The 25831-nt window shown below is 39.4% G+C and overlaps 1 protein-coding gene and 1 long non-coding RNA gene across 3 annotated transcripts in view; both read right to left on the reverse strand.

Moving 5' to 3' along the window:
* Positions 1-24541, reverse strand: part of CDKAL1 (CDK5 regulatory subunit associated protein 1 like 1) — a 379742-nt gene extending 355201 nt beyond the window's left edge. Inside the window, exons 1-4 of one of the 2 annotated variants that reach the window (XM_066323931.1) lie at positions 24498-24541; positions 22746-22783; positions 20998-21164; positions 18026-18138 (exon numbers count right to left, since the gene is read on the reverse strand). In XM_066323931.1, coding sequence (XP_066180028.1) covers positions 18026-18138; positions 20998-21164 — 280 coding nt within the window. In that variant the 5' untranslated portion in view covers positions 22746-22783; positions 24498-24541. Of the gene's footprint in view, positions 1-18025; positions 18139-20997; positions 21268-22745; positions 22784-24497 lie in introns of both variants that reach the window. The other variant, XM_066323939.1, reaches the window with a different exon arrangement.
* On the reverse strand, positions 13825-15715 carry LOC136364226 (uncharacterized). The gene is made up of 2 exons (XR_010744114.1): positions 15505-15715; positions 13825-15306 (listed from the first exon to the last, which is right to left on the reverse strand). It is a non-coding gene; the product is annotated as an uncharacterized lncRNA (long non-coding RNA).
* Positions 24542-25831: the final 1290 nt, after the last annotated feature.

The raw sequence follows: 25831 nt of genomic DNA on the forward strand, positions 1-25831 counted from the left end.
ATACATCTGAGAACAGTGTAAACAAAGTCAAGCCTGGAAAAAAAATTATTTAGTCACAGTTTTAGGGTAAATATCTACCTGTTTGGGGTTTGGCTTTTTTCAACATAACATTTTTATGTTACACTTTCAATGTTGAGGTTTTTAGTTTGTAGTCAATATATACTATCCTGAAGCCCAGAAATATCCTGACATTTAACAATGCACAAAGTTCTTCAGTTACAGTGTTTCTTACAAACAATACAGAGCACTAACTGCACAAAACATACACAGTCCACTCACTCCTTGTACCTCACTTCTGCTGCTGAATGAGGTGATGGTATGACCACCATAGGGCTGAATGCAAGTACATAACATTTTATAGCAACCACAGCAAATGAACTGGATAGGGATGGAGATACCAAAAAAACCCAGAAATGGAATATGCAAACCCAAGTTTGTTCCTCAAGTATAACTGGTAATTGTATTAAATACCTTCCAGGAAAAGAGTGGCACTGGTCTTCTAACTCAGAAGACAAATAAGTCCTTTTTCCTCTTCAGATTTGAAAGCGACTAAGGATAAAGTGAAGAACTATTCTATGACTGCTAGCAAAACCAGCATCTTTCTTTTTAATTCCCATTCCCATAGAGGGACTAAACCTTCCACAGGGAGCATCAAGATGATGACAATTTCAAAATTATGCTCTCCTTCTTTCAGAAACCACTTGTTTTTCTGCACCTATACTGATGTCCCAGGAAATGAGACTTAAAGTGTGGCCTAACCCCTTCTCTCTTGAAAACCACCCATAACATACACCCCTACACCTCCTTCACCTCTTTATTGGCAAAAAGATCAGAGTGATACACGTTGTAGCCAAGGACAAATTTAAATAATGTTGCATCCCACACAATTTACTGTATTTAATGACACTCCCATGTGGAAGTGATCCAAGTTTGAATTGCATGTGCTGGTCAAACAATATTGGATGGCACCTGGATAACAGGTGCCACTTCAGATCTATAAATTCAAATATTATAAACAGTGACACAAGCTTAAGCTTCTTCTACAACAGCTGGTCATTATTAGATGCCTGTGAAGTTTTCAGCACTCAGAGAAATGGGTCTCTGCAAGTGTAAGCAGAAATAAAGGAGCATTCCTTCCTTGGGTACAGCATCTTGTTTTTCTCATGTGTGGAACTATCCACTGTATTTCCTTTTAACCCAACCAGCCCAGATACTTAGAATGTTAGTTTGTCTAGTGCCAAGTTAAAAACATATAAAAGTATATCTGACCTGTTCTTTCTGCTAAACAGAACCTTACTATATCTTTCTATTTAAAATAATTTTGGTTCCTAGTGAGAAACGTCCATTGCTAAATAGCAAGAAAATCTATATATAACAGTAAATTACTAACGTTGCATTGAACTTTTGCTACAAAACAGCACATTTCAGTTTGACTATTTATTTACAAAACAAAAACATCATGTAACCCCCTAATATACAAGGACATACTAAGAATATTTAACACATCATATTAGGGGAAACCTTTAATAGTCTTATTCTTTTCACAAATACAAAAAGAAATCATATGTGAATGCTGACATCATGGATAGAATTCAGCAAAACACAGTGCTGGTTTACCAGACAAACATGTTCACAGTTCCATCAGAGAATGTTAGACTGGTGTCATTGCACCAAGTGGTTCCTCCACCTTCTGTTTTGTTTCTTTTAGCTTATAGAACACTGCTCAGTGTATAAACATAGGGCATATATACAGAACTGGACTGACTCTGTTTCTTTTCAGACAGAAATAGCATTTTAAGAGCAGGTAGCAAGACAGTCCAATAAGCAGATACTGTCTATTGTCAGATGCACAGACAGATCTGCAGCTGTTTACAGGATGTGTCAAGGAACTGTGTAGTTGCTTCTCTGCTTTAATGGTGATGTATGGATCCACAAATGAAATTATCACACAATGCACATCAGAAAAGCATAGCAATTACACTTGCCAAAGCAGAACTGGAAGAAGGATCATTTTTATCAACTTACTCATTGCTAACTAAGTAATAGGTTCATAGTACATAGTAACTAAGTTGTAGAAACTCTGAACTTAAAACACAAAATCCTGAGCCCACCCAAATAATAAAATATCAACTAAAAAGAAATAAAAAACTTGAAAGTTGAACTGAACTTGAAATTGTATTCTCAGCCTGACTACTTTACTTTCATGGTAACTTATTAACACACTTCACATGCTTACCTCTACACAAAAAAAACTCTGCAGAACTGTAAGGTTCACTAAACATTGAAAGGATTTATGCAATTGAGAGAAGATAAGGTTAAAACAAAATACTTGGTCTTACTGCATTAATAACTAGGTATTCATATCATTTCAAACTATGCAACTCTCTTAAGCGTCTTGCCTGAGTTAGGACCAGAACTCCCTATACAGTCAAAGGAAAAAAGCCAACACACACGACTTCCTTACCTCCAGAGGGTGCTTCAGGAAAGCAAGTATGTTTTCACTTATCTAATCAGACCTTACTTAGAAAGCTAAACTATAGGATGTATGGTAAAAGCATTTTCTGAACACCTATTTTGATAGATATTTGAGTATTCCCAAGGTAATCCTTTGTTTATCACCACTTTAATGTAGCTAAAACATACATATAAATAAAGAAAATAAAGTCCCATTTCAACAGTTTTTTGCTTGGGGGCTTTTTGCCAAAGAAATCTTTTCATTGTTTATTCCAGACTGACATTTTCAAAGACACTACTGTATTTTCAAGGTGTAACTGCGAAAAACATTTGTGGAACAATGCTATAGAAATCAATGTTAAAAATCAGTAGACACTGTAGAGGTTAAAAAAGACATGCTTTTGTACATAGAAAGCTATACAAGCAGTTCCATTTAAAACACATCTTAAATCCACCTCATTCATCAGGCTTTAAATCCTTCATTTTAGGAATCTGTTTCTTGAGGATATGGTTTGCAACATAGATGGCACATGTGTTTTCAATACTGGAATGTGTCTAAAGTAACTGGGTACGAGCCGGTATCAAATACCGCAGTTTGTTTCGCAAGTCGCGCGCTCCTTGATGTTAGCAAGACATTAACTAGTTCCACACTTTCCACACATCCAAGTTATTCTTGATTTACTTCCTGGTACCTGAAGTACATGTTAATGGGAGTGGAATTGCTTCTACAAAACGCTAGACTGTAGCAATGAAAAAAATACAGCTATGAAAGCTTAAAACAAGATTTTGCGGGGGTGAGAAGCTGATTAATAGGCATTTCTCATAAAAACAACACACCCAACCCTAGTCCAGAGGGATTTTCAGAGGTTTTTCCTCTGTGTATCTACCAAAATTTAGAAAAATGTTCACAGTTTGCATTAATTTTCCTTTTTTGTGTCCACCAACAGTAAGTTTGAAAAATGCAGATCCCTTCAATCACCTTCTTCAATCACAATTTGGGCACTGGTCTCGTAAAAAAATAAATAAATAATGGTCCTTCAACAGGTTGTTCTTGCAAAGAAGTAAGAACCTATAAATCAGTTCATACAAAAACGTTATTTTCCTTATAAAATAATTTTCTTGCAGAGCCAAATTAACTGAGATACAGGAGGAAAGATCTCAACTGGAATCAACTACATGTTATTAATTCATCCTAGAAGCTCCCTTACTGCTTCAAACCAAAGGCTGTGAAAACCTGCAAAATAAGAAAGAAAGTTATGTTAAACTAATTCTTCTGCATTTTAGATTGAAACTCAATTACCTCAGAAGCACTGCATCATGATCAGAGATCTGCAGCTATGAATGTATTCTCTGCAGTTATGCATTGTTTTCTAAACTGAGGAAACTTTCACCTAAGAAAACAGATCTTCTTTGGTGCTCCACTGTTTAAAGATGCAAACTTCTAACTTTTGCCATCCAACCACATACGACAAACCAATCCAGATCACCATGACTTCAATCTCTTGAGTTACATATGGCTAGAAACGACTTTTCATTTCATTCTGGTATACAGTATTCCTAAGACCACTTCTTCAATACAAATTAGCTTTCCTCAAAAACTGTGAAAAAAAATGGTTCTAATTAAGTTTTTGCTGTTAAAGAAAAGCAAAACACTTTTTTTTTTACTGCTCAGTATCTCCTTAGAATCTTTCTATACAAGAAGTTGTTCTGCTTATATTTTTCTTTTCTGGGTTGTTGTTTTTTTTTAAACCTAAGTGTTATGCCAAATATCATATTTGCTTTTTAGTATGTGCTAGGTAGCACACCTGGAACTTCAAGTACAAATTTATCAACTGATTTCAGCTAGTGCCAGGAAGGTGAGCCAAACTAGAAATGTTGTATACACACAATGCAAATAATCACTGATACACAAGTAATGGTGTGATCCAAGACAGCAACCAGCAAGATCTCAGGAAGTAAATGAAGAATATACACTAACAAATAAATCCAGGTAATCATTACTGTAAGAAACAACTACAGCATTCACCACCTTTATCTGTTTCCCCTTCCCAAAAAAACCAAGTAAAACACACTTAACAACGGAAAAAAAAAAAAAAAAAAAAAGGTCATGCATGCACACAGAAAACATGCAGTCTGGTAACATAAATGCCATTTTTGCACTTCACAGACCCTTTGGAGTTTGGTTGGGGGTTTTTTAATGATACACATAACAAGCTGCAGCTGAAGCAAACTTTCTTCTTTTGCTGGAAGAATCCACATCTTTAAGAGATGCAAACTTTCCTGGAGTACGTACCTGAGACCCATGAAAATCTGCCTTGCCAAAATTTCTAAAATGTTTTTAAGCATGACAGTAAAGGAAACGGACTGCTTAGCACATTGTACCTCCCGCACAGTGAAAACCTCTCGCTAACGCTGATCATTATGAAAAAACCTCACACCATCCTGATTGGACACACAAAACCCCGGCTGCGTCACGTTAGTACCACACCCTAAAAGCTTTATTTGGATATGATTTTTCCCATGAATGAGCAGCTACTTGCTTACAATTATATAGCACACTCTGAAACTAGAAGTCCAATTTTAGGCTAGGAAAAAGGTTAAAACAATTTTAAACTTTACCAGCTAAGATTCTGAAAATAAAGAAAATAAAAAGTTCATCAAGTAGCACGAACATACATGGATGATGACCAATTAATAAAAATCATGCAAATCTTCTAATCCCTAAAGATTTTTATACTAATCATTGCTTCATTTCCTTTACAACCATATTTGAAGTGACAGTGGATCTCTTTTTTTTTTTAATAATCTTCTAGGATATTTACACAAGCCTAATTTATGCAATGCTCCTGCATTATTAATAATTTCTGTGGGAAAGAAATGAAAATTTTACCTCACTTACTAGGGTTTCCTCTGAACTTTTGAGTCCTTTCAAGAAATGCAAAGCAAGGCCCTGAGCCAGGAGATCATTTGTAGTGGGATCAATTAAGTGACTAAATTGAAAATAAAATTCAACAAAACGGCATTTTTTAACCTAAATGTTAATTTAATCTGTTCTCAAGACGCGGTTTCAGCACCAATTTCAGCGCCAGCGTGGTCACACAGCTCCATCTAGCAGTGACTCACAGGACAGCAGTTACTGTGACACTGAGATGGACACCTTCATAAATAAGTTTGTGAAGTCCTCACTCATTTAAAGAAATTCAAAGAAACCAGCGAAGTGACCCGTACAATTGCTATAAGCAAACCTTAAGCTGAAGCTTTTTAGACCGAATCTATGCCACCCGCTGCAATTCTCTTCCCACTGACCAAACTCTGGCCCCATAAAAGGGAGAAGGTGTTTAAAAATATCTTCAAACAGCTTATTACTTCTGCAAAAATCTATTTAAAAGTGATCTGGAAAAGCTAAGTAAGCATTAGTAGAGCTCTTACTGTAATCTAGTCCTGTAAGCCCAGTTCTTTTTACAAGTCCGACATCAAACTCTGATCTAATGGTTCTCCAATGTGTTACTTTCATTTAAAATAAGTGGCCAAGATTTCTCTGCTTGTCAGGACTAAAACTGTTGAAACATCTCAAGTTACACAGGCCAATAAATTCAAGGTTTCTAACATACTGGGGGGAGAAAAGATCTTTTAAGGCCCCAACAAATGGCATCAAGATGGATTCTTTACCAGATCAAGTTGCTCAAAATACTTGCAGAAATCTATCACGGAACAAAACACTAAAACAAAGCATTCCAAGTTTAAAGCTCTAGTTTCACAAGCATATATTTTAACTCAGCACAAGGAAGCCTTAGTGCTAAATGAAAGACAAGCCATCTCTTGTAAAGCCATCTCTTGCCCACTCAGTCCAGGTAATGCTCTGCCTTTTTTCTTTCTCAATGTCTCAAGGCATATGCATAGACACTTACAAAGATTTGCACTGAATCAAACCAAGGAACTAATATGATTTTACACTAAAATGGCTTAAAAAAAAAAAAAGATGCCTGAGTATTTTTGAAACTACAATGGGGAAAAATAAAAGTAAATAAAAGAAGTGTGATGAAAATGCTTGGCATAGCAATTCAGAGTTAGTATTACTAAGAGCAGTTATTATGAACAAGTGGTGGCTCTAAATGAGTTGTGAGAGCAAATCCTTAAAAAAACCCACTGTGAATCTCTATAAATTAGCAGCATTCACTTCAGACACATTAAAAAACAGAAGAAGAGAAGCAAGCCATTCCAACTAGAATAGCAGACAAGCCAGCACCAACACTTCAACCTCCCCATCTTCAACAGTCTTATTCTAAAAACTGTTTCCCAAAAGTATTTTTCTATGGAAGTGTATTTCAGTATTTCTCATCTTATACAAGAAACATTTAGTCAGTTATGACAGAGTTATTCTCTAACAGAGTTTGATCAAGATTTCAGCTGTCCTGGGACCTAAATTTGAAGGTTTCATAAATTGTATTTTGAGTAAGGCAACAAAAAACCTCCCTCCTGCACATTTATCAAAACTGGACACGCTAGATAAACATACTAATGCACTTGATGATTGATGCAAATAAATAAACTGGATAATGTCCAGAGGAATGGAACAAGAAAGGTCAGAGCTCTAGAGAACACGACCCATGACAGAAGCTTTTAGGAATTAGATCTATTTAGCCTAAACACAAGATGCCTATAGAGAGAAGGCATAACTACATTCAAATATGTGAAAGGTTGCTATGCAGAAGAAAAGAATCAGATGTTCTCCATATCCACTAAAGAACATACAGGCAGCTAAAGGCTTAATTGTGCTAAAAAGTATAGGTCACACACTCAGAAACACTGCTCAACCAGAAAGGTAGTTAATCATCCAAAAGGGGTTATGAGTTCTCCATCATTGCATGTTTACAACACCCAGCTAAAATAAAAGCTGCTGAATGGCCCAGCCTTGGGAAGGAGAGCTCACCATGTCAGGTACCTTCTGGCCTACAATCTTCAACCAAGTGCACCAGTCTAAGAGGAGGGGCTCTGTCAGTCATGAACACAAACTTACAACCAACTCCCTTGCAGGTGGTGAAGGAAAACAGTTCCACTTAAATTTCCTCTCCCCGTCCACCTCTGCATCAGTTTACACCCCAGAACTAAACTCCTCTTCTTGCACCTGGGAATCTGCAGGACTGCCTGCAGCAGGTGAGCAGCATCAGACTGAGGCGCTAATAAACTATGAGAATTCCTCCTCAAGCCACCAAAGAGCAAAGTTCACAGCTCCCTCCATTTAAATGTAATTCTGCCTCAGTAAAGAGAGGAACCACTGACAACACTGAAAAGCTGCATCTGTAAAAGAGCTGGCAGTCACCTACAGAAGATGACACTGTTTTTCTTGCTCTGCTGTGTTTTTTTGTTTGGAAAATCACAAAGAGATTCAAAGACAATTCTGAACAAGTTTTCCAACAAGCCATTTTTATCAAAAAAGAAACAAGTGTAATAGTGAAAGACGTTGTCAAGAAATTTCCTTCCTCTCATAAGTTTCCTGGAGTTCAGGGTTTTGTGAAAATTAAGACCAAAAAAATCCCTTTAATAATCGGATTTTTTTCCTGTAACACAAGACTCTGGCAGTGCTTTTCTTATTCTACTTTACTGTTACAAAGAATATCTGTAACCACCAACAATATATAAAAGGGACTGTCTTACAACTGAACTTGTTAATTTTTTTATTTTCTAGTAAGACTTCCAAACCATATTCACTCAATATTCTCCTTCCATCACTACCGATTATAAGACTCAAACTTCTAGTTAAATAACTACTGGATTCTTAAATTTACCATCATCTGATGCTCTACATCTTTACAATCACAAAGGAAAATGAACATTTCCAAAGGGAAATTAATTTTTCAAAGCATGATAAAGGCAAGCAGAAAAGTGGCGACCCATGAACAAACAACAGAATCTCAAAAGTCAACCACCACTTGGGGAATCAATTACAAACAAGCAAGCTTCTACCCTTAAAACCTAGCCAACAAAAGCTGAGGGCCCAAAACGCCTAATAAAATCTGCAGTCAAGTGTTCTGTCTTCTATTAAACTGCAAGCCAAAAAAATCACTTCTCTATACACCAGTGCCTTGTACAAATCAACAGCAATTCAGTTTTGGCACAATTAACTAAAAGTCTATTTATAGTTATCCAAGACAAAGTTCCTGCTTAGCTTCTTTCTGTAAGCAAATTCCAAAGCCAGGGATTTGAGACACGACAAAAGCTAATGTCTTCTGCTTAAACAGCCTTTTTCTCAGCCCCATCACTTAATCTGCTAACTCCAACTGGTAGCATACAAAAGCTAAAAGATTCACAGCAGCAAATTGAAGATTGATGGACGTGCATTTCTGTAGGCCCATCATGACCTGGCTAAGCATGAGTGTTGGAAAGACTGCACCAGCACAGTCAGCTCAAGGTCTCCATGGGTGCTGTATGACCCTTAACAGATATCCCACTTTCCCCACAAGATTGAAAATAGCACAAAAATCACAAAAACTGGACATGACGAGGCTGAAGTTTCCTATGAACAGCAGAAAACACGTTATGACAATATAAAACATTCTAACATACAGTTTTGTGATGCTATAAAGTCATTTCTCTGCACATCCAGAGATGTGACCCAGAGTGCAGAGCAGCCTTACCACTTCTCTCACAGCAAGAGGGCTCGGCTATCTATGTAATACTGCTGAGACCAAATAATGACTCAGTTTCTGTGAAACATTATGAGCTTCTGCATAACTTGCTTGATTTCAAATTACATTCTGGAGTACAGCAATGCCAGAAAAGAGCAAGACTGGATGGTTATTCCATGAACACAACGAGGAGGATACAGGTCACATAGGAGTCTGCTCCAGCTTTGCTTCAGATGGCAGCACGATGTCATTTCACTATCACAGAGTTCCTTCCCTGCTAACTTAAGGACCTCCCGTGGCACAGTTCTACAGCCCCAAGAGGTACAAGGCACAGACTGCCCTTTGGCAACTTGTTTGTCTCCACTATTTCAAGCATCATTCACAATAAAAGATTTTACAAAACTATATTTAAAATATTTACATGGAAAAAGCAAAAAAACTATGCAACTCAGAGGTTCCTGAAGATAAGCTCAAGAAAATTACATGCAGTCAACATGAAATAATTTTTTAAAAAAGTAAGTACTTCCACAAACCTTAAGTTAAGCACACAAAATACACAAGCTAAGTACCCAACTAGGCCTTAGCCACAGTCAACTTAGGATGTTAATTCACAACAGGTGGCATTTTCCTTCAAAAAAAAAAAAAATTAAACCACATCCTATATATTGTTTAGAATTTGCTAGAACAAATGAAAAATCTAGCTTTGGATAGCACCACACTAGTGACAACAGTTACCAAATAGTAGCCCTGACAAACTGTTAGGCACCCAAACAATTAAATACTGATTCCAACCTGAACATCATCTGCCTTTACACTCACAGTTTTATTTATCCTGTAGTTATACATTTCAACAAGTAGTGTTTGTTCAGTAGTCCTTACAGTTTTTAGTGTCTTGGTGAAATACAGAGGCTAAGACAGTGTACATAAAATTATTAAAATTAAACCACTTTTTAACCATTCCTCAAAGAAAACAGTATGTTGATCATTATAAGCAAACTTCTCAAATAATGTTTCAAAGATAAGTCTGTATATAAAAGCAACCCAGTCTACCCAGACCAGCAAACAAAGCAGAAAGTGCTTCCAAATGGAATAGTTCTTCAAAAAGGTGCATTTAGGCAATTACATTTCACGAATCTCATCTCCTTAACAGAGATCCTCTAGAAGGGAAACTGAGTCCAACACAAAACATAACTGAAGCTAGAAAGCGGTGACTCTCAAGACAAAACAGAAATCCAAAACATACAAACCCTTCCTAATGAACAGCAAGGCTGCCAGCTAAAGCGGCATGAGATGAGAATGCCTGTCAGTAGTGAAATCCAAGCAGGTTTGGTGAAATGCCCTCGGCCCCGCGGACCCTCCCGGGCGGCCGCGCTCTCTCCTTAGGCACTGCTGCCGCCCCTCGGCCGCTCCCGGCACGGCACCGCCAGCCGCTCGCACAGCCCCGGGCTCCAAACCCTCTCCGCCTGAGAAAAGCCTCGGCTATTTCATACATACCTTACCGCAACTGCGTGTGTGCGGGACCACTGTATAAACACTCTTTATTTATAAAGAAACCAGAGGGGTAATGTCCAAACTCGCTCATACAACCAAGCGGGCCTGGGGAGACACAGAGCTGTACCAAAAAAGGCATAAATTAAAAGCACAGATGAGCTAAAACAGCAGCAGACCCACTCCAGGAATGGGATAGGAATTAAGGAGAGAGAAAAAATTGCTACACGTTTCTACTTTGCTACTTTTTCACTCAGCGACAGGACCTGTTTTAACACCTGAGAGCCATGGAATCACTTACCAGGCTTACACGAACATAACCAAAGCCAGACATGAAGGAAAAAACATACACTCAGTCTGGTAGTCCTTTTCTCTCTCTTTTTCTTTTTCTCTTGTCTTTATTTGTTCCCACCAATGAGGAAAAGCACCAAAACCAATTTGTATCTATTACCTGTTTTAGTGTATTTCTACCGTCTCCAACCAGCCTCCATAATCACACGGCAGTCTTTTCTCTTAGTACGCCCTCAGGCGTAACAGAAGAAAATACAGACTACCGTTCTGTATTTGGAGACACAGAACAGTTTGAGTTGTGCTGCATTCAAAATTCTTTAAAGCACCAAGCCAGAAAGCAACTCACCCAGGCTTGCGTTGCTCCCCACAGAAACTTACAGCAATTCACGGACCGAGGCATCCGCATGGCAACTGACAAAAAAGCATTCCCAAGATATATTAAAGGCATCTTAATGAAAAGTGAGACCATGGCAAGTTCAGAGAACTATGTCCTCATTGGCAGCTAAACTTCATCCTTTCTAGCAAATGAAATTGTAGTCAAACTGAAGCAAGAGCCTGCGGTGAACATTAACCCTTCACCACTATTCCCCAGCCATCCACGGTAACAAGCACGTTCTTTTCAAGTGCTCCTACAAATGTTCCTGATCAAAATACAATCCTGCTCCTACCTCTGAGAGTACATGGTCAAAGAAATCTCTTCAGGTAATAAAAAAATGGTCTGTTCTCCCATTAGCTTTTATAAATCTACTATAAATTTTCCTTAAGCATGAAGAACCATGCAAGATATGAAACTAATGTCTGTGTAGAACACCTTACAAAGCTCCTCATCATCTGGATGTTTATGTTGAACTCACTGCTATTTATGCTTCACTTGCTAATTGTTTAACCGTCTACTACTGGGACATATCCCACATAGAAGGATGAATGTTACCAGGAGTTGCAATTTACCTTTCAGGGGTCAATCCTTTTCAAATTCATTCTTCTGGATTACACGAAATTTAGCACTGCCAGAACTAAACTCCACTGCACAACCATCAGAGCATGCAGCCAATGCTTTGTCACTAGAATTAACCCTAAACAGGTCGTGCATGCTTAAATTTACATATGTGAGCTCTCTACAAGTGTCTCTGAAGATTGTGTGCACATAGGATTTATTAGGTTCTTCAGCCTGCTCCCAACTTTCAGTTGCCTGCCCTATGACTGTAAAATAAAAACACTGAAAGGAAAAAAAAAAAAAAGGCACTCACAGATGAACAGATGATTTTAAAGAGGATAAAGAAAGACAGTACACACTTGTCGTATCAAGTGCTAATGGCAGTGACACAATTATGAGGAGAAAACAGACTTTATTCTTATCTAGTTCCCCCATAAACAGCGGGACACATCTCCCAGTTTGAGAACTTGGGAGTTCTATCCTGTAACGGAGACAACATCCTCAAAGCTGGACTCCCCACTTAACAGAAAGTTGCCCAACAGGAATAAGAAGTTGATGCTAAGGAAGGCAAGGAAGGAAAAACTCACCGCAAAGAGGTCGTAGATCTTGCACTGTGCTACAAGTCAGAAGTGATAAGTAACAGAAGTCTACCCACACACGGGTTAGGAAGTTTTACAGGGAACACTGGAGCAGTAATACACAGCTGCCAAAACCACAATTATACGTTAGTTAATGGAGACTTAGGGAACATGCAGCGCTGCAGATGACTCACAGCATGATGCTATATGAACCCTACACTGCAAGAAACCATCCCAACAATATCCAGACTCATTGTCCCCCTCACTGGCTTATAGGACACTTGTGGATGCACTGGGAATATCTTTCCAAAGAACTGCGAAATCTTGATCATCGACAGTTGTGCAACTCCATCTCCTACATCCCATGAGCCTCATCTGTTTTCTTCCCCACTATGTCCCATTTCATCCTCTCTCCTCATCCTCCTAACCATCTCACCATAAAAGCTTCCGACGTTAAAAAGAAGAAAACCCCCACATCCCAAGTATTCCCATACTAACTGTATGTCAGAGCACACTTTTCAAGCCTGAGCACCAAGAATCAGCACACAAAACAAACTTATGCCAAGAAGCAACTCCAATTTTCTAATAGCAGGAATCTGCATCGCTGGAACTGTAAGGCAGGTATCTCAAGACAACAGGTACACAAGTAAGTTAGTTTACTGCCTTGCTCAGTATCCACATCAGAAAGCTTTTACATCCAGATTAAAAGTCAGCTTGAATCTGAAAGAGAAATCTGAGGCAGAACAGGTATGCCGGTAAGGTTATCAAGCAATGCAAAAATCACACAGGGCGGTGACTCTACACGTTATAGGCAACGGGGGAGCTCTTCAGCAAGGGTACAAACCACCAGAATTTACATCTCTGCTCACTTTTCTCCATCGCTCAGCTGCTTCAGAGACAGTTTCATGACTGCAGTGTTGTAGAGAAAACAGAAACACCTCTCATCAAGAGAAAAGTAGTGTGGGGTATTTTGTGTATTTAAGCACACACCAAACATACCCTGCCCCTCCAAAAAGGATTGTAAATTATCTTTTTTTTTTCTAAACTGGTACTGCATTCACAACCATTTGAAAAGTACAAATCCAAACACAAGGACTAACCTTCAATTCTCTGACTGATAAGGCACTTAATGAAGTGCCTTATAATGATTTGTCTTCTAGCTTAATAAAGAATACTAAAAATACCTCGCAATGAGTATGCCTTACCCCAAAAATTACAAAGTAGTCACTACCGTTTCACATGATACTTATGAAGGAACAGATAAGCATTACCAGCAGGGTGAAGTGCAAAAAATGGAAAGACCGACTGCTGATTCTGAGCAACTAAAAGCATACACTGGAAACCAGCAGAGATCTTAGTCAAAATACTTCATCAACCACTGTGTAGGCTGCAGAGAGCCTATTTTAATAATACAGTAACCTATTAAAGAGATCTCTACTGTAAAACAGTAAAATAAAATCTAATTTTAAAATTTTATTGTGTAGTACAAAAGTACTTTTAAAACAACACTTGAAACAAAGGACCAGATTCTGAAGTGATTCACAACTCATGAATCAATACCTGTACAGTCTTAGTAATTTTCTTTATTTTGCACTTGGATGAATAAAACTCATGCTGCAGCATGCTTTGCTGTGTCTGTATGGGGATGACCAAAGTCTACACAAGCATGGCTTATGCAACACCGTGAACATGAAACAACGCCTTTGAACGCTGAAGTCCATTTTAGATTGTAGCACCTCGTCTGCTTTTCAACAGCAGACTCTTTCCTTCTACACCTGTCTTCTTTTCAATATGAGGTCTTAAGGAGATCATTTTTTTCTTCCTTGTCTTCTTCCTTCTTTCTTCTATTCAAATGGGTTGTTTAAGCAGATGGAGTATTAATGACACCTCAGTTACATCCACTGGTAAGCAAAACTGACAAGTGTTTAGAAAATTAACAAGTAGAAGAGGCAAAAAACCCCCAGATAATTTCTTTAACAGGATTTCAAAATATTATTTGATATTTGCTTTAGAGACTATAAACACTAAGATTCAATAAGAATTGGTAAGTCTCACTGATACAAGTCCTGCCAACTAAACACAAAAATGGAGTGAGCTCTATACAGTAACGTTCCAACACACTTACAGAAGAAATTTCTGAAACAGTGAATAGGATGTATAATCTAATTTTAAATTAGTCTAAAACTGCACAAGTAAAGCTAACGGCCTGTAACATAACCCAGTTTCTAAGTCCTACATCAAAGCCAAGCCCACTGAATTAGCAGAAACAGTTCTTGTTTGAATCCCATGCTAGAGGAGGAGTATGTTCTTTGCTAGTATTTATTTCTAAAATCCACAAAAGTATAGTGCAGATAAACTATAACTGGCTTTAGACTGAATGTTTAATAGCAGTTTTTGCTTTGTCTTCATTAAAAAAAGTTAGTGCTCATTTTTCTGATATTTTAAAGTCACTAGCAATGCCTTTCCTGTCTCCAATATGTTTTTACAATGGCTGAGGAGGGAATGCTTTGGACCTGAACTGCCCTGAGCCAGAAGCAATCTGTGAGAAATAACAAGCATATTTAATGTCTTGATCCATCAAAATGCATTTAAAGCTGGGCCAAAACCCATTAATTTCACAGAACTAGAAACATATAGATGTCAACATATGTGAACACAACCACCCACTCCAGAAGTCAAAGTATTCTATGTCTGGCTATACATGTGCAGTTCCATTTTTCAGAGAGAAAGTACAGCTACATGGCAAACCTACTGAACTCCCTTCCCAAACAAAAACCTTGCTCACAACATGTGAAAGCTCCCAGCTCGCCCACTTCCTGTTTTTCACAGCAGGCTTTACTCGTCTGTACCATGAGAGTTTCTTCCTCCAGGGCGTATCTCTCAGGGAGCACTCCAGCAGGTCTGCAGGCATGTCTAAACTATACAGCAAGTCATGCTGCCAAGAAACCAAAACTAGTTTTAGAACCAGTAAAGCCACCATCAGCTACACCGTTTTCAGAACATGAACAAGTACCCATGGTACAGCCCTACACTGATAGCAGCTGGTCCACACATTTCTGTGTGGCTCAGGCTCACAAAGGAGCTTTGTGTTCCCACAGGATGGTATGCAAGATTTGCTCAGAATGCTGCCCACCTTCACACTGTGAAAGCAGACACAAAAATAGGTTCAGCTCTTCTGCTGGCTCCCCTTTGCCTATTTTTAAGCTGATGCAGTCCTTGACTTTTAATCACCATTGCTGTTATTGCAGTATCTATATATTGCTGATTCACACTCTGGTCTCTCCCCAGACAGAGGCAACCTTTGCTGTGAAAAGCACAGCCCTCAGTCTTTATCTTTGGATATAGACACTCCTGGAAGAAACAAAGGGTGCTTGTACAGAAAAAACATTTTTGAAATACGTGAAAAGCAAGGAGGACGTTATATCCGTGCTCAGTTTCAGATGAGTCAAATTGAAAGGTAGCTTGCATTGTTACAACTTCCAGCTAGCAACAGGAGTCTGTCTGATGCTGCTTTTCTTTTTGCCTTTTTTTACAATATTGCAATTAGACAGAAGACACTAGAAGCATAATGGAGCAATAACTCCAAGTAAAGCTCACAGCTCATTTTCTAAAGCCAGGACTTGATTCCAGCATCTTTTCAGCGAGTGCTGTCTCAAAAGCTTAGGAACATGTAAGAAATAGGTTAATCCAAACACTTTTATTTAAGTAATAGCTGTCCAATACACTGCTACAACAGACAATCTTTCATCTTAGTGAGCATTTCTGTCTTTTCCCCAAGATTATATCTGTTAGTTTTATGTGAAACTAACAAACTCTAGCAACACAGGGAACGATTTACAAAATAGCTCTCACAAAACATTTTCCTCTTATTTCTTGCATACCCTAAACAGTATTAAGTTTAATTTCAAGAAATGTTTGACGTTTGGATCATGTTAAGCAACAGTTACTATCACTGAGTAGCTACTTCATTGTATAGGACAAAAAGATTAAATCCCTGACATTCTATCTGAACTTCCCAGATAACTTAATATAAAAAAAGCCAAACATGCCTTTTTAAGAACATATTGACAGGAATTACTTAATTTCAAAAAGAAGAAATTATACTGCATAATTTCTGCCTATCACCTAGCATTAAGGCTTTTTTGTTTGTTCCATTTAATTTATGTGCATACATTAACATAAACTAAATCAAGACTTAAGATTTAATAATGACTAGAAACTAAAGGTGAATTTCATGTACAACTACCAAAATGACTCTAGGACTCCTCTCCCAGCAACCGCAACTTTTAAGAGGTTTTTAGTTCTCAGATTCAGATTCTAGATGTAGACTCATTTCTATTCTAATGTTATAAACTGTTAATTTTCTAAAACGATCAGGTATCAAAAATTTAAGGTAGTTCCTTCTTTCACTGCACTCCCATTTTTCCTACATCTCTCCCAGTAAAATACCAAGAGCACAGAATAGGCATATCTGAAGCCAAAAGTAGCTCCTGGAATAATATGCATCAGAAAAACTAAGGTAAAGAAGAATTAAATTTAAGACAGCTATAATGAGAACATATTTGCAATCTTATACAAGCAGCTGCTGCAAATAAGGTTTTTTGGACCAGCACTCCACTTGTCTATGGAAAGAGCATACCTGCTCTGGAGTTGTACTACTAATTTAACAATCACCTGGGTTCCCTAAAGTAGTTCAGCACTTGAATAATTCAGTGTCTTATTTCTACGTAACAAAGATCAACAGCAACAAAGGAAAATGAGATGCAACTGTTTACCGGTATCATGACATGTTCAAGAAAAGAAACAGCCATTCTGTGAGATCAGGATTGTTTTTAGAAAAACATAGGGACAGACAACTTTGTAGTCTTTCAGTATACAAGTTTAGGTGCAAGACACACCTGAATTTGAATTAATTAACTTTAGGTTTCTGTTTTGACTAGTCAAAAGCTACACAAAAGTATTCAGATAATACTTGTCTATTGAAATATGGTATTAATCCAACTTTTCAACTTTTTTTGTCAGCATATTTTGCATTAAGGAGATGAAATGTGGTCAGCATAACCACAAATTGGAGTATTTTTAGGATTGGGGAGGCAGAACAAGATGATGGGAAGATTTTTAAAGTACTTGGAAGGGAAGGAGAAATAGCATTCTCAGCTCTTTGGAACCTACAAGGCACAATCCTGTATCATCCCACCTCCGTCCTACCGATCATCTGTCCTGAAACAAAAGATCATTCACCTGGAGTAGACCACCTCTGCTCCAGTGCAGACACACACATCGCCAAGTGAAAACACACTGCCTATCTCCCTCCTCCACTTGGGTTCCACCAATTACAGTTAAAGACCAAGAATTAATTTATTTCCCATCCACTCTCATGAAAACTTTTCCATTATGTCTCAAGAAAAATGTCCAAAAAAGGCACTGAATGACATCTATCTGATGTCTGCCCTGTCAAGAAAATCTAACCATTCTGAAAGCACTAGTCCTGTAATCATTCTGCTTAATGCCATTTGGCTCACCCTCAGATCAGAAAAGGATCAGAAGGGGATTTTTAAAAGCGTAATTAAGACTGAAAACATTTGATGACAGCTTGGCAGCTCTGAACATTCACCCCAGAAAAACTGAATTACAGGGCTCACTCTTACTGTTACCTGTAATTTTGTATCCATATGCAGCCAGCTGTCCAGCCATGTATTCACCATCCGAGTTATTGTGAGAACACCCCCATGTACGAATCCAGATTTTCTGAACACCAGGAATAATGCTGTCAAGCAAAAACAAATGAGAAATGCAAGTTAAATGGTGAAGAAGCTTCCCCTTTAAGCCCACCACTGAACCGACTGAATGAACTGTAATTCTTCAAACATAAAATAAGCAAGGCAAACAGTAACAACTCCAAAACAGCTGAGGAAGAACAGTAATTATGTGATTTTAATGTAATGGGCATTAGGCCTTGCTGGGATAAAGTAACAAAACCCCATGTAGGGCTGTGTTTTGCATTTGTGAGCGCAATGGTGTTTCAGCTGTGATTGAACAGTGCCTGCTTGTTTCCCACTGTGCTCCATCCCACCACAAGCAGGCTGCAGATGGACAACAGGTTGGGAGGAACATGAACAGAGTATCTGACCAACAGGATAACTCATTCCAGATGACATCATGTTCAGCAATAAAAGCTGTGGGTTCGGTCTTTCCAAAATAACCATTGTTCAGAGACTGGCTGGGCACCAGCCTGCTTGTGGGAGGTGGCAAATGGCTGCTTTTGCATCACTTGGGGTTTTTCCCTGTTCCTTCCTTCACTTTATCTATCTTCATCTCAACCCACAAGTTTTCTCACTTTTACTCTTCCAGTTCTCTCCCTTGTGGTAGAGTCAATCCACCACAACTAGCAAGAAAAGAGACAGAAAAGAGTTTTAGCGTGGAGAAAGTGCAGAAGCTGTAGGATAACAACAGATTCAGTACACTGCAGTTATGTTAAAGTAACAAAGAAAACCCCACAAAACACACAAATGAGCACCAAAAAAAATTCCCAAACTTAAACTCCCCAACTTTGTCAAAATTATCTTATCATGTAAACAAGTAACCTTCAAGTGACAGCACTGAAATTAGGCCACAAGCCAGCTATATAAATTCACTTGGTTGCCAAAAGCTGCACGAACAGCAGAAAGCCCCATCCCAACCTTTCCGGGCTACAGAAGCAGCATGGCAGGAATGCAGTGCGGAGCTAGCACATACAAGGCCCCAAAAACCAACAAAAACTTCTGTAAGAAACTCTCATTGAAATTCCTGGGATAACTGCCAACGAGCTAAAGATGCCAGTACAAGAACACTACACATCCTGGAACACAATACTGCACCCTGCCTACAGCTTTTTTCCCCCTCTCCCTCCCCACTTCTTCTTTAACAGACATTTCCCCTAGCTAAAAATAGAAATTTGTTGATGGAACATTAATGATCATTAACTGTAAATACAGGGTATTTAGACTTCCTGATGTCTAAACAACACATGTTCAATGTGCTTTCTTGGGTACAAAACACTAAAACACAGCCTGCTAGAGAATACACAGTACCTGAATGCTTTGGGACATGAGGGACTTGTGTCAAGTATCTACAGAACATCAGTTCAGCTGTCCATACATTCCTGGCAGACTGGGGCCAATGCACTTTTTGGGGCATGACGATAAAGATGCATGGCTATGCTTATAAAATCTCTTTTGAATGCCAGTGAAAACCCAGAATTTTATTTCTCCACAGGCAATTAAATTTCCATACACAATTTATTTTCATCTTTGTCATCTACGAAAATTGTATTCACCAACTTGAAACTGATGTGTGAGAAAAGAAACAAAACAAAAACAAAAAACAAAACAAAACAAAAACAAAAAAAACACCCCACACCACACCAGGTCTAAGACCTGCACTAGAAACTATAATCAAAAACTGAGTGGACCTATACTCTAATCAATTCCATTGCAGCAGAAAGTTGATTATCTTCTTATGGAAATCCCAAGTAGGAAAATGCAAAGATGCATTTTGTGCTTATTGCATACTATTTCCACTGAAATAAAACAGCAAGTTCAAAAGAAGTTTCACCGTGTCACTTGCAGGATGTACACACAAGAAGTACAGCCTTTGCAAATCCCAGGATGCAGAAAACAGGTTGAAAGACTGAAGCAAGGATGATATACCCTTCATGAAATGAGACTGGGAATAAACAGTTCAGAAATCTGGGCACACACAAGTCTCCAGGCCCTGACAGGATGCATCCACAAGAGAGACAGGGACATAGTGGAGACAGTCCAACAAACATCCATATAGATCGTGAAGGGACTGGAACATGCCTCACAACAGAAACAGCTCAGAGTGCTGGGACTTTCTGCCTGAAGAAAAGGCTCAGGGTGATCTCATCAAAGTATATAAATACCTGAAGGGAAAGTACAAAAGAAAGCAGAGCCAGGATTTTTTTCAGTGGTGTCCAGTGACAGGACCAGAACCAACAGGCACAAATGTGGGAGGTTCCCTCTGAGCATCAGGAGACACTTTTTCCACTCTAAGAATGACCAAGAACTGGCATGGGTTACTCGAGGAGACTGTACAATCTCCATGTCCTGGAGATACTCAAAAACTACCTAGTCAGAATCCTGCCAACCGGCTCTTTTTGGCAGTGCTCAAGCAGTGGGTTTGCTAAAGGTGACCTTCCAACCCCAACCCTCTTGCAAATCTCAGGATTTCATTCCTATTTCTCTTTTCAGGTGTTAAAAGGCTACTCCAGAATTGGATTTTGAAGAGCTCAGATTGTATTTAGGTAATTAAGATAAAACAACCATTTCTCAGAAATCTTTTACACACAAAAGCTTAACAGAAACCATTTTTCCAGTGTGATTATTCCATTCATCAACACCTCAGCAATAACTGAGGTGTTTTCTGTTCCACAGAAAATCTGTTTAGGAAAAGAAATTTGCTCAGGATTTATTATTTATTCTCCAAGGACTATTTCACTCATTTTTATCTTGCACACAGATTTCACATGAAGCTGTAACGCAAACCTCCACCTTATTTCTGAAAGCTGACAAGCACACAGGAGATACAAGAAAGGCACCAACACAGGGTCGATGTAAGACTTCACCTGTCACTTGGGGGCTCATCATCTGCCTGAACGTTTTTCTGGGAGTTGCGTTTTCGCACTTTGGGAAAAACATTCCTTCGCACAAACTGCCGATCGTGTGGCTTCAAATCTTCTGCTGACACGATGTCTTCAATGTCCTCAAGCACTGACTCACAGGCAGCAGGCATCTTCAGGAAGTGTTGGAGAAGACTGGCATTAGGAAAGCACTTGAATATAAAGCCAAGGCCTCGTATCTACTGCACATTTCTCGTAAAGAACAGCCAGATAGATCTGTAAGCACATGTGCCATAAATACATCACACATATGAGAGATACTGAGTACATAAAAGCAATCCACTATCAGAGACACTTCCCGAATGCCCTCTTCCCCCACACCTCAAACACAGGCAGGAAGAAAGTCACAAAGATTCTTAAGGGATTATCTATAAATCATCTCTGTACCTTGTCATCTCCTAATTCAAAACCCCTTCATCTGCTCTGACACGACACATCCAACATAGAGGTATTTTTAATCATGTCAGCATCATGATAAAATAGTGAGCTCATGTTCTATGACTGATGCACTTGCACTCACATCACAGAAGAATGAAAGACACAGAATCCAAGTGACTGCTTCAGAGGCCATTCTGGCTCTTATTTGTGTGTGGACACTATCCAAATATGTTCTCACAGCCCTTTAGAAAACAACCAAACTATGCCTAGAACTCCCGATGCCACAGGCCTTTCATCTGAATTAGTTCATTCACTGAGTAAAATTAAAATTTCTGTTCTCAGGTACAGAATGTTAAATAACTGTACCTAACTAATAAAAAAAATACTATAATCTACCTAGAATAATTTATTAAAAGAGTGCCAGTATCTAATTATATTTTCCACAAGAAACTAAATACATATGCATATGTATCTCCCAGCCGATGTGAAAATCCAGATTGGTTTTCAGGAATCGAAACAAAAGCCATTTGCTAGAAAAGTCTATAAAAAGAGTTAATTACACACCACACACTGTGCTGTAACTCCTACTTATAACAGTCTGAAGTACCATTGGAAACTCAGGTGCTTTACATAAACCAACAGTTTACTAAGCAAATCATACAAGGGTATTTCAGAGCTTACAGGGAAAATACAACACTTCCCTATCTGACAATGAAAAACAAGGCTTTAATTCCTTTAAAATTAGACTTCAGGAACCAAAGATTTGGTACTGGCATAAAAACACTTGCAGATGCTGCAAACGAATTACTGAAGAACATAAGAAGTAAAACACCTGTGCATGTTCCCAGCATGTGTCTTTCAGTCAATTTCACAAAAGATACTCCAAAATAAAACCTCATGTAAGCTGAACCATCACACATCTGCATTTAACTTAAAAAGGAACAAAATGGTGTCACAAAGAGGATATATCTGCCCTAGCTACTTAGGCAATTAGCATTCTTCTAAATTAAAAAAAACACAGTATCTATATAATTATGCAGCAAAATGTGAACAAAAACAAACATTTCTGAAAAGTCCTGTAGTAAAGAATATGAGGGAAAGGTGACATCTCTTACACTAATTTATACCACTGAGAATATGTACAAATAGGTAAAGTTATTATATCAATATCAAGAAGAGAATAAAAAGTCTTGATTTGCTGTTTTTTTCTCTCTTATAAAAATACCCAATTTAACAGAGCAGCTAGAATAACAAATAAGCTTAGCTTATTTCAGAGACCCATGGAAGAAAGAATACAGCCAAACTAAAATTCCTACCTTTTCAAGCAAGGTCTAAATCCTCTTGGACAGTAAACCTAGGGAGTGGGGAAGTAGGGAGGATGAAAAGGAAAAAAGACATGGCATAAACAAGCAGGACTAGCAGACAGAAAACCATGAATTCACGTTACTGTTCAACAAGCACTCATCCTCCCTTTGCAGAAATACATTCCTTGCTCAGTTTGACCTCATGTGGGCCAGGTATACATGCTGGCTGGCTGGCAAGGTGGAAGAGTTCCCACGTTTTCCCTGTCTCCTGAGCAAGGACACTGTTCTCTTTATCCTTCTTCTATCAAGTCTATTTTTCTTTGTCAAAGTCAGATGTATTTAGGTTATTTCAGATTTCCTCCAGATTTTGTCTTCATTCAGTTTAAAATTTTGAATGAAAGAAAGGAGAGAGCTTACCAGTAAATTTTAGCTCAAGTCATTCACAATTTTTTAAAATTTAAAACACTGTGAAGTTATTTTAAAACAGATTAGTTGATATCTGCACTAGTTCCATATGCATGCATGAGATCTCCTTCACAAGAAAAAAAAAAAAAGAAAGACGGATTCCTGCAGCTATTCTGGTAGATTGACTGAAATAAGAAGCGATAACAAAAATAGAAGCTAATATACTCTTCTCATACAGCCAAGCTGCACCTACAGAACTCGACATTTTCTTTAAAAAATGCTAGCAAGCAAATAAAAGACTAGAGTTGTTTTAACGTCTTGTCACAAACAAAACTTCCCTTGTGCCAGTCCAGTTTGGTCATCCCTCCTCAATCTCCTGGCACCTACCAAAGGAGGACTTACATCCAGGTGTTAGAGGACCGCCCTTTGTCAACTATTTACCAACAGATGTCTCCGGTAAAACCCCGGGATTTCATCCTCGGCCTCACACAGAGCAGAAAAAACCTGCAGCGTTAATACGCAGCGAGACTGAGTTTGACATACACGTATATGAGTGTGCGTGTGCATATATGTACACATCACAGAACGATGGAATTGTTAGCGCCGGGAAGGGCCCTCCAGAGATCATCCAGCCCTGTCAAGGCAGGGCCACCTGCAGCAGGTTACAAGGGAATGCGTCCACGTGGGCTTTGCATGCCTCCAGAGAAGAAGACACCACAACCTCCCTGGGCAGCCTGTTCCACCGCTCTGCCACTCTCAGCGTAAAGTTCTTCTTCCTGTTAAAGCGAAACTTTCTGCGTTTTAGCTTATGGCCACTGCTCCTCGTCCTGTCACTGGGCACCTGAAGAGTCTGCCACCTGCCTCTGAGATGGTTACACGCGTTAATGAGACTCCCCTCAGTATGCTGCTCTCCAGACCAAACCCACCCAGGTCCCGCAGTCTCTCTTTACACGCCTATATACGTAAACAATACATATGTATACATAAACACGCACGCAAGGACGGCCCAGGGGCGAGGGGCAGCCGGGCCGCCGCCTGGACCACGCACATCCCGGAGCCCGGCTGGGCTCGGCCGCCCCACCCGGCTTGCAGCCCGCTGATGGAAGCCCATCCCCGAGCCGCCTCCCAGCCGCGGCCCCTCCGGAGATTCCCGCCAGCACGTTCGTCTCCTCCTCCCGACGTTACCGCGCAGCCCTGGGAAGGCCCCACAGGGGACGGGAACATGGCGCGGGCAGGAGAAGGGGAACTCGGCCAGACCGTCAGAGCCAGGCAGGGGAGGGAAGGACGGGACGGGACGGGAAAGGAGCGGAGCGGAGGGGAGGGAAGCGGGCCGGGGCCCACCGCGACCCCGACACTCACCCGCGCCTCAGCCGGGCTCCGCCATCGCGCCCCGCCCCGGGCCCCGCGCGCGCAGCGGACGGCGGCCGGCGGGGGCCACAACAGCGCGGAGGGCGCGGCGCCGCCGCTTCGCCACTGAGAGCGCGGTCTCCCGGAGCTCGGAGACTCACCTGCGGGTAACTGGAGATTGGCAATCCCATCGACACCCGTCCCGTGAAAGCGCTTGCGATGCTGATGTATCTGATCCGAATGGCTGATGAGCTGTTCAATCCTCTTCTGGCCGCAATGCGCTTCCTTTATTATTTTTCATCGTTAACTTCTTCAAAAAATAATCCTAGTAGCAACTTTGCTGAATAGTATAAATGATATTAGCTAAAATATTTAGTGTCAGATGGCTGAAGTTTCTGGCAGTGTTTTCCTCCAAACTTTTGTGATTGATGTTTAGTAAAACACCAGTGCGGTTATCGGATGGCTGAAGCTGAAGCTCTGAGCAGATTAAGTGTGCAGTGTCCTTGGTGATCAGAGTGTTGTAGAGAGTGAGCATATTATTATTATTATTGCTTTAGCTTTAATATACACGGTTAACCTAAAACGATTTTTTATATTGTATCTTTAATATATTCTATTTTGAAGTAGTCAGCTTTGAAATGTAAAAGCCACCATTTCCTGTAGTTGAATTTCAAACATTAGGTTTCTCTCCTTAGAAGGAGCCTTTGGAATCACTTTATTCTTAAAAAAGCAGATTATAGTCTCTCTGGAACTGAAGGGAAAGTGAATGAAGACCCTGGGTGTATTCCACAATAGGTCTGTTGGTCTACTCACGGACAAAATGTGACAACTTCTAGTTACAAACATCATCTCCCTCTCCTTTTCTTTCAAACTTGTGCTTATTTTATATAATGCTAATCTGACAATGCTCACAGGAAGGGAAAAAAAAGGAAAAAAACATGGACAAAGGAACAGAAGATATTTTAAGAAGAGAACTGGGACAGAAAGAAATAAGCACTCCACTTAAATCAGTCTTTAAGAACAAATCATTCTGAGCAGGACTGAGCACTATTAATATCACCCTGGTCTCATGATAGAGTCACTGTTACAATTGAAGATACATTTGCCTTCCTGTTTGGTCTTTTTTGAAGCACGCAAGTACTTTCCAGAGATGCTGTCAATGAGACACTGTGTGATGTAATTTGTTACCCTTGCAGCATTTTTAGCCCAGGAAAGAATGGAAGAAAATATTTCAAAATGGGTGGCCACACTGATGTGATTTCAGACCTCCTCCTATGGAGTAAGAAGTCCTTACTAGGTCAGTAGGAATGGTAACTATATCCCCAGTCAGCATTTTACCTCCTGCC

This window comes from Sylvia atricapilla, chromosome 1, assembly GCF_009819655.1.
Source record: "Sylvia atricapilla isolate bSylAtr1 chromosome 1, bSylAtr1.pri, whole genome shotgun sequence".
Taxonomy (NCBI): domain Eukaryota; kingdom Metazoa; phylum Chordata; class Aves; order Passeriformes; family Sylviidae; genus Sylvia; species Sylvia atricapilla.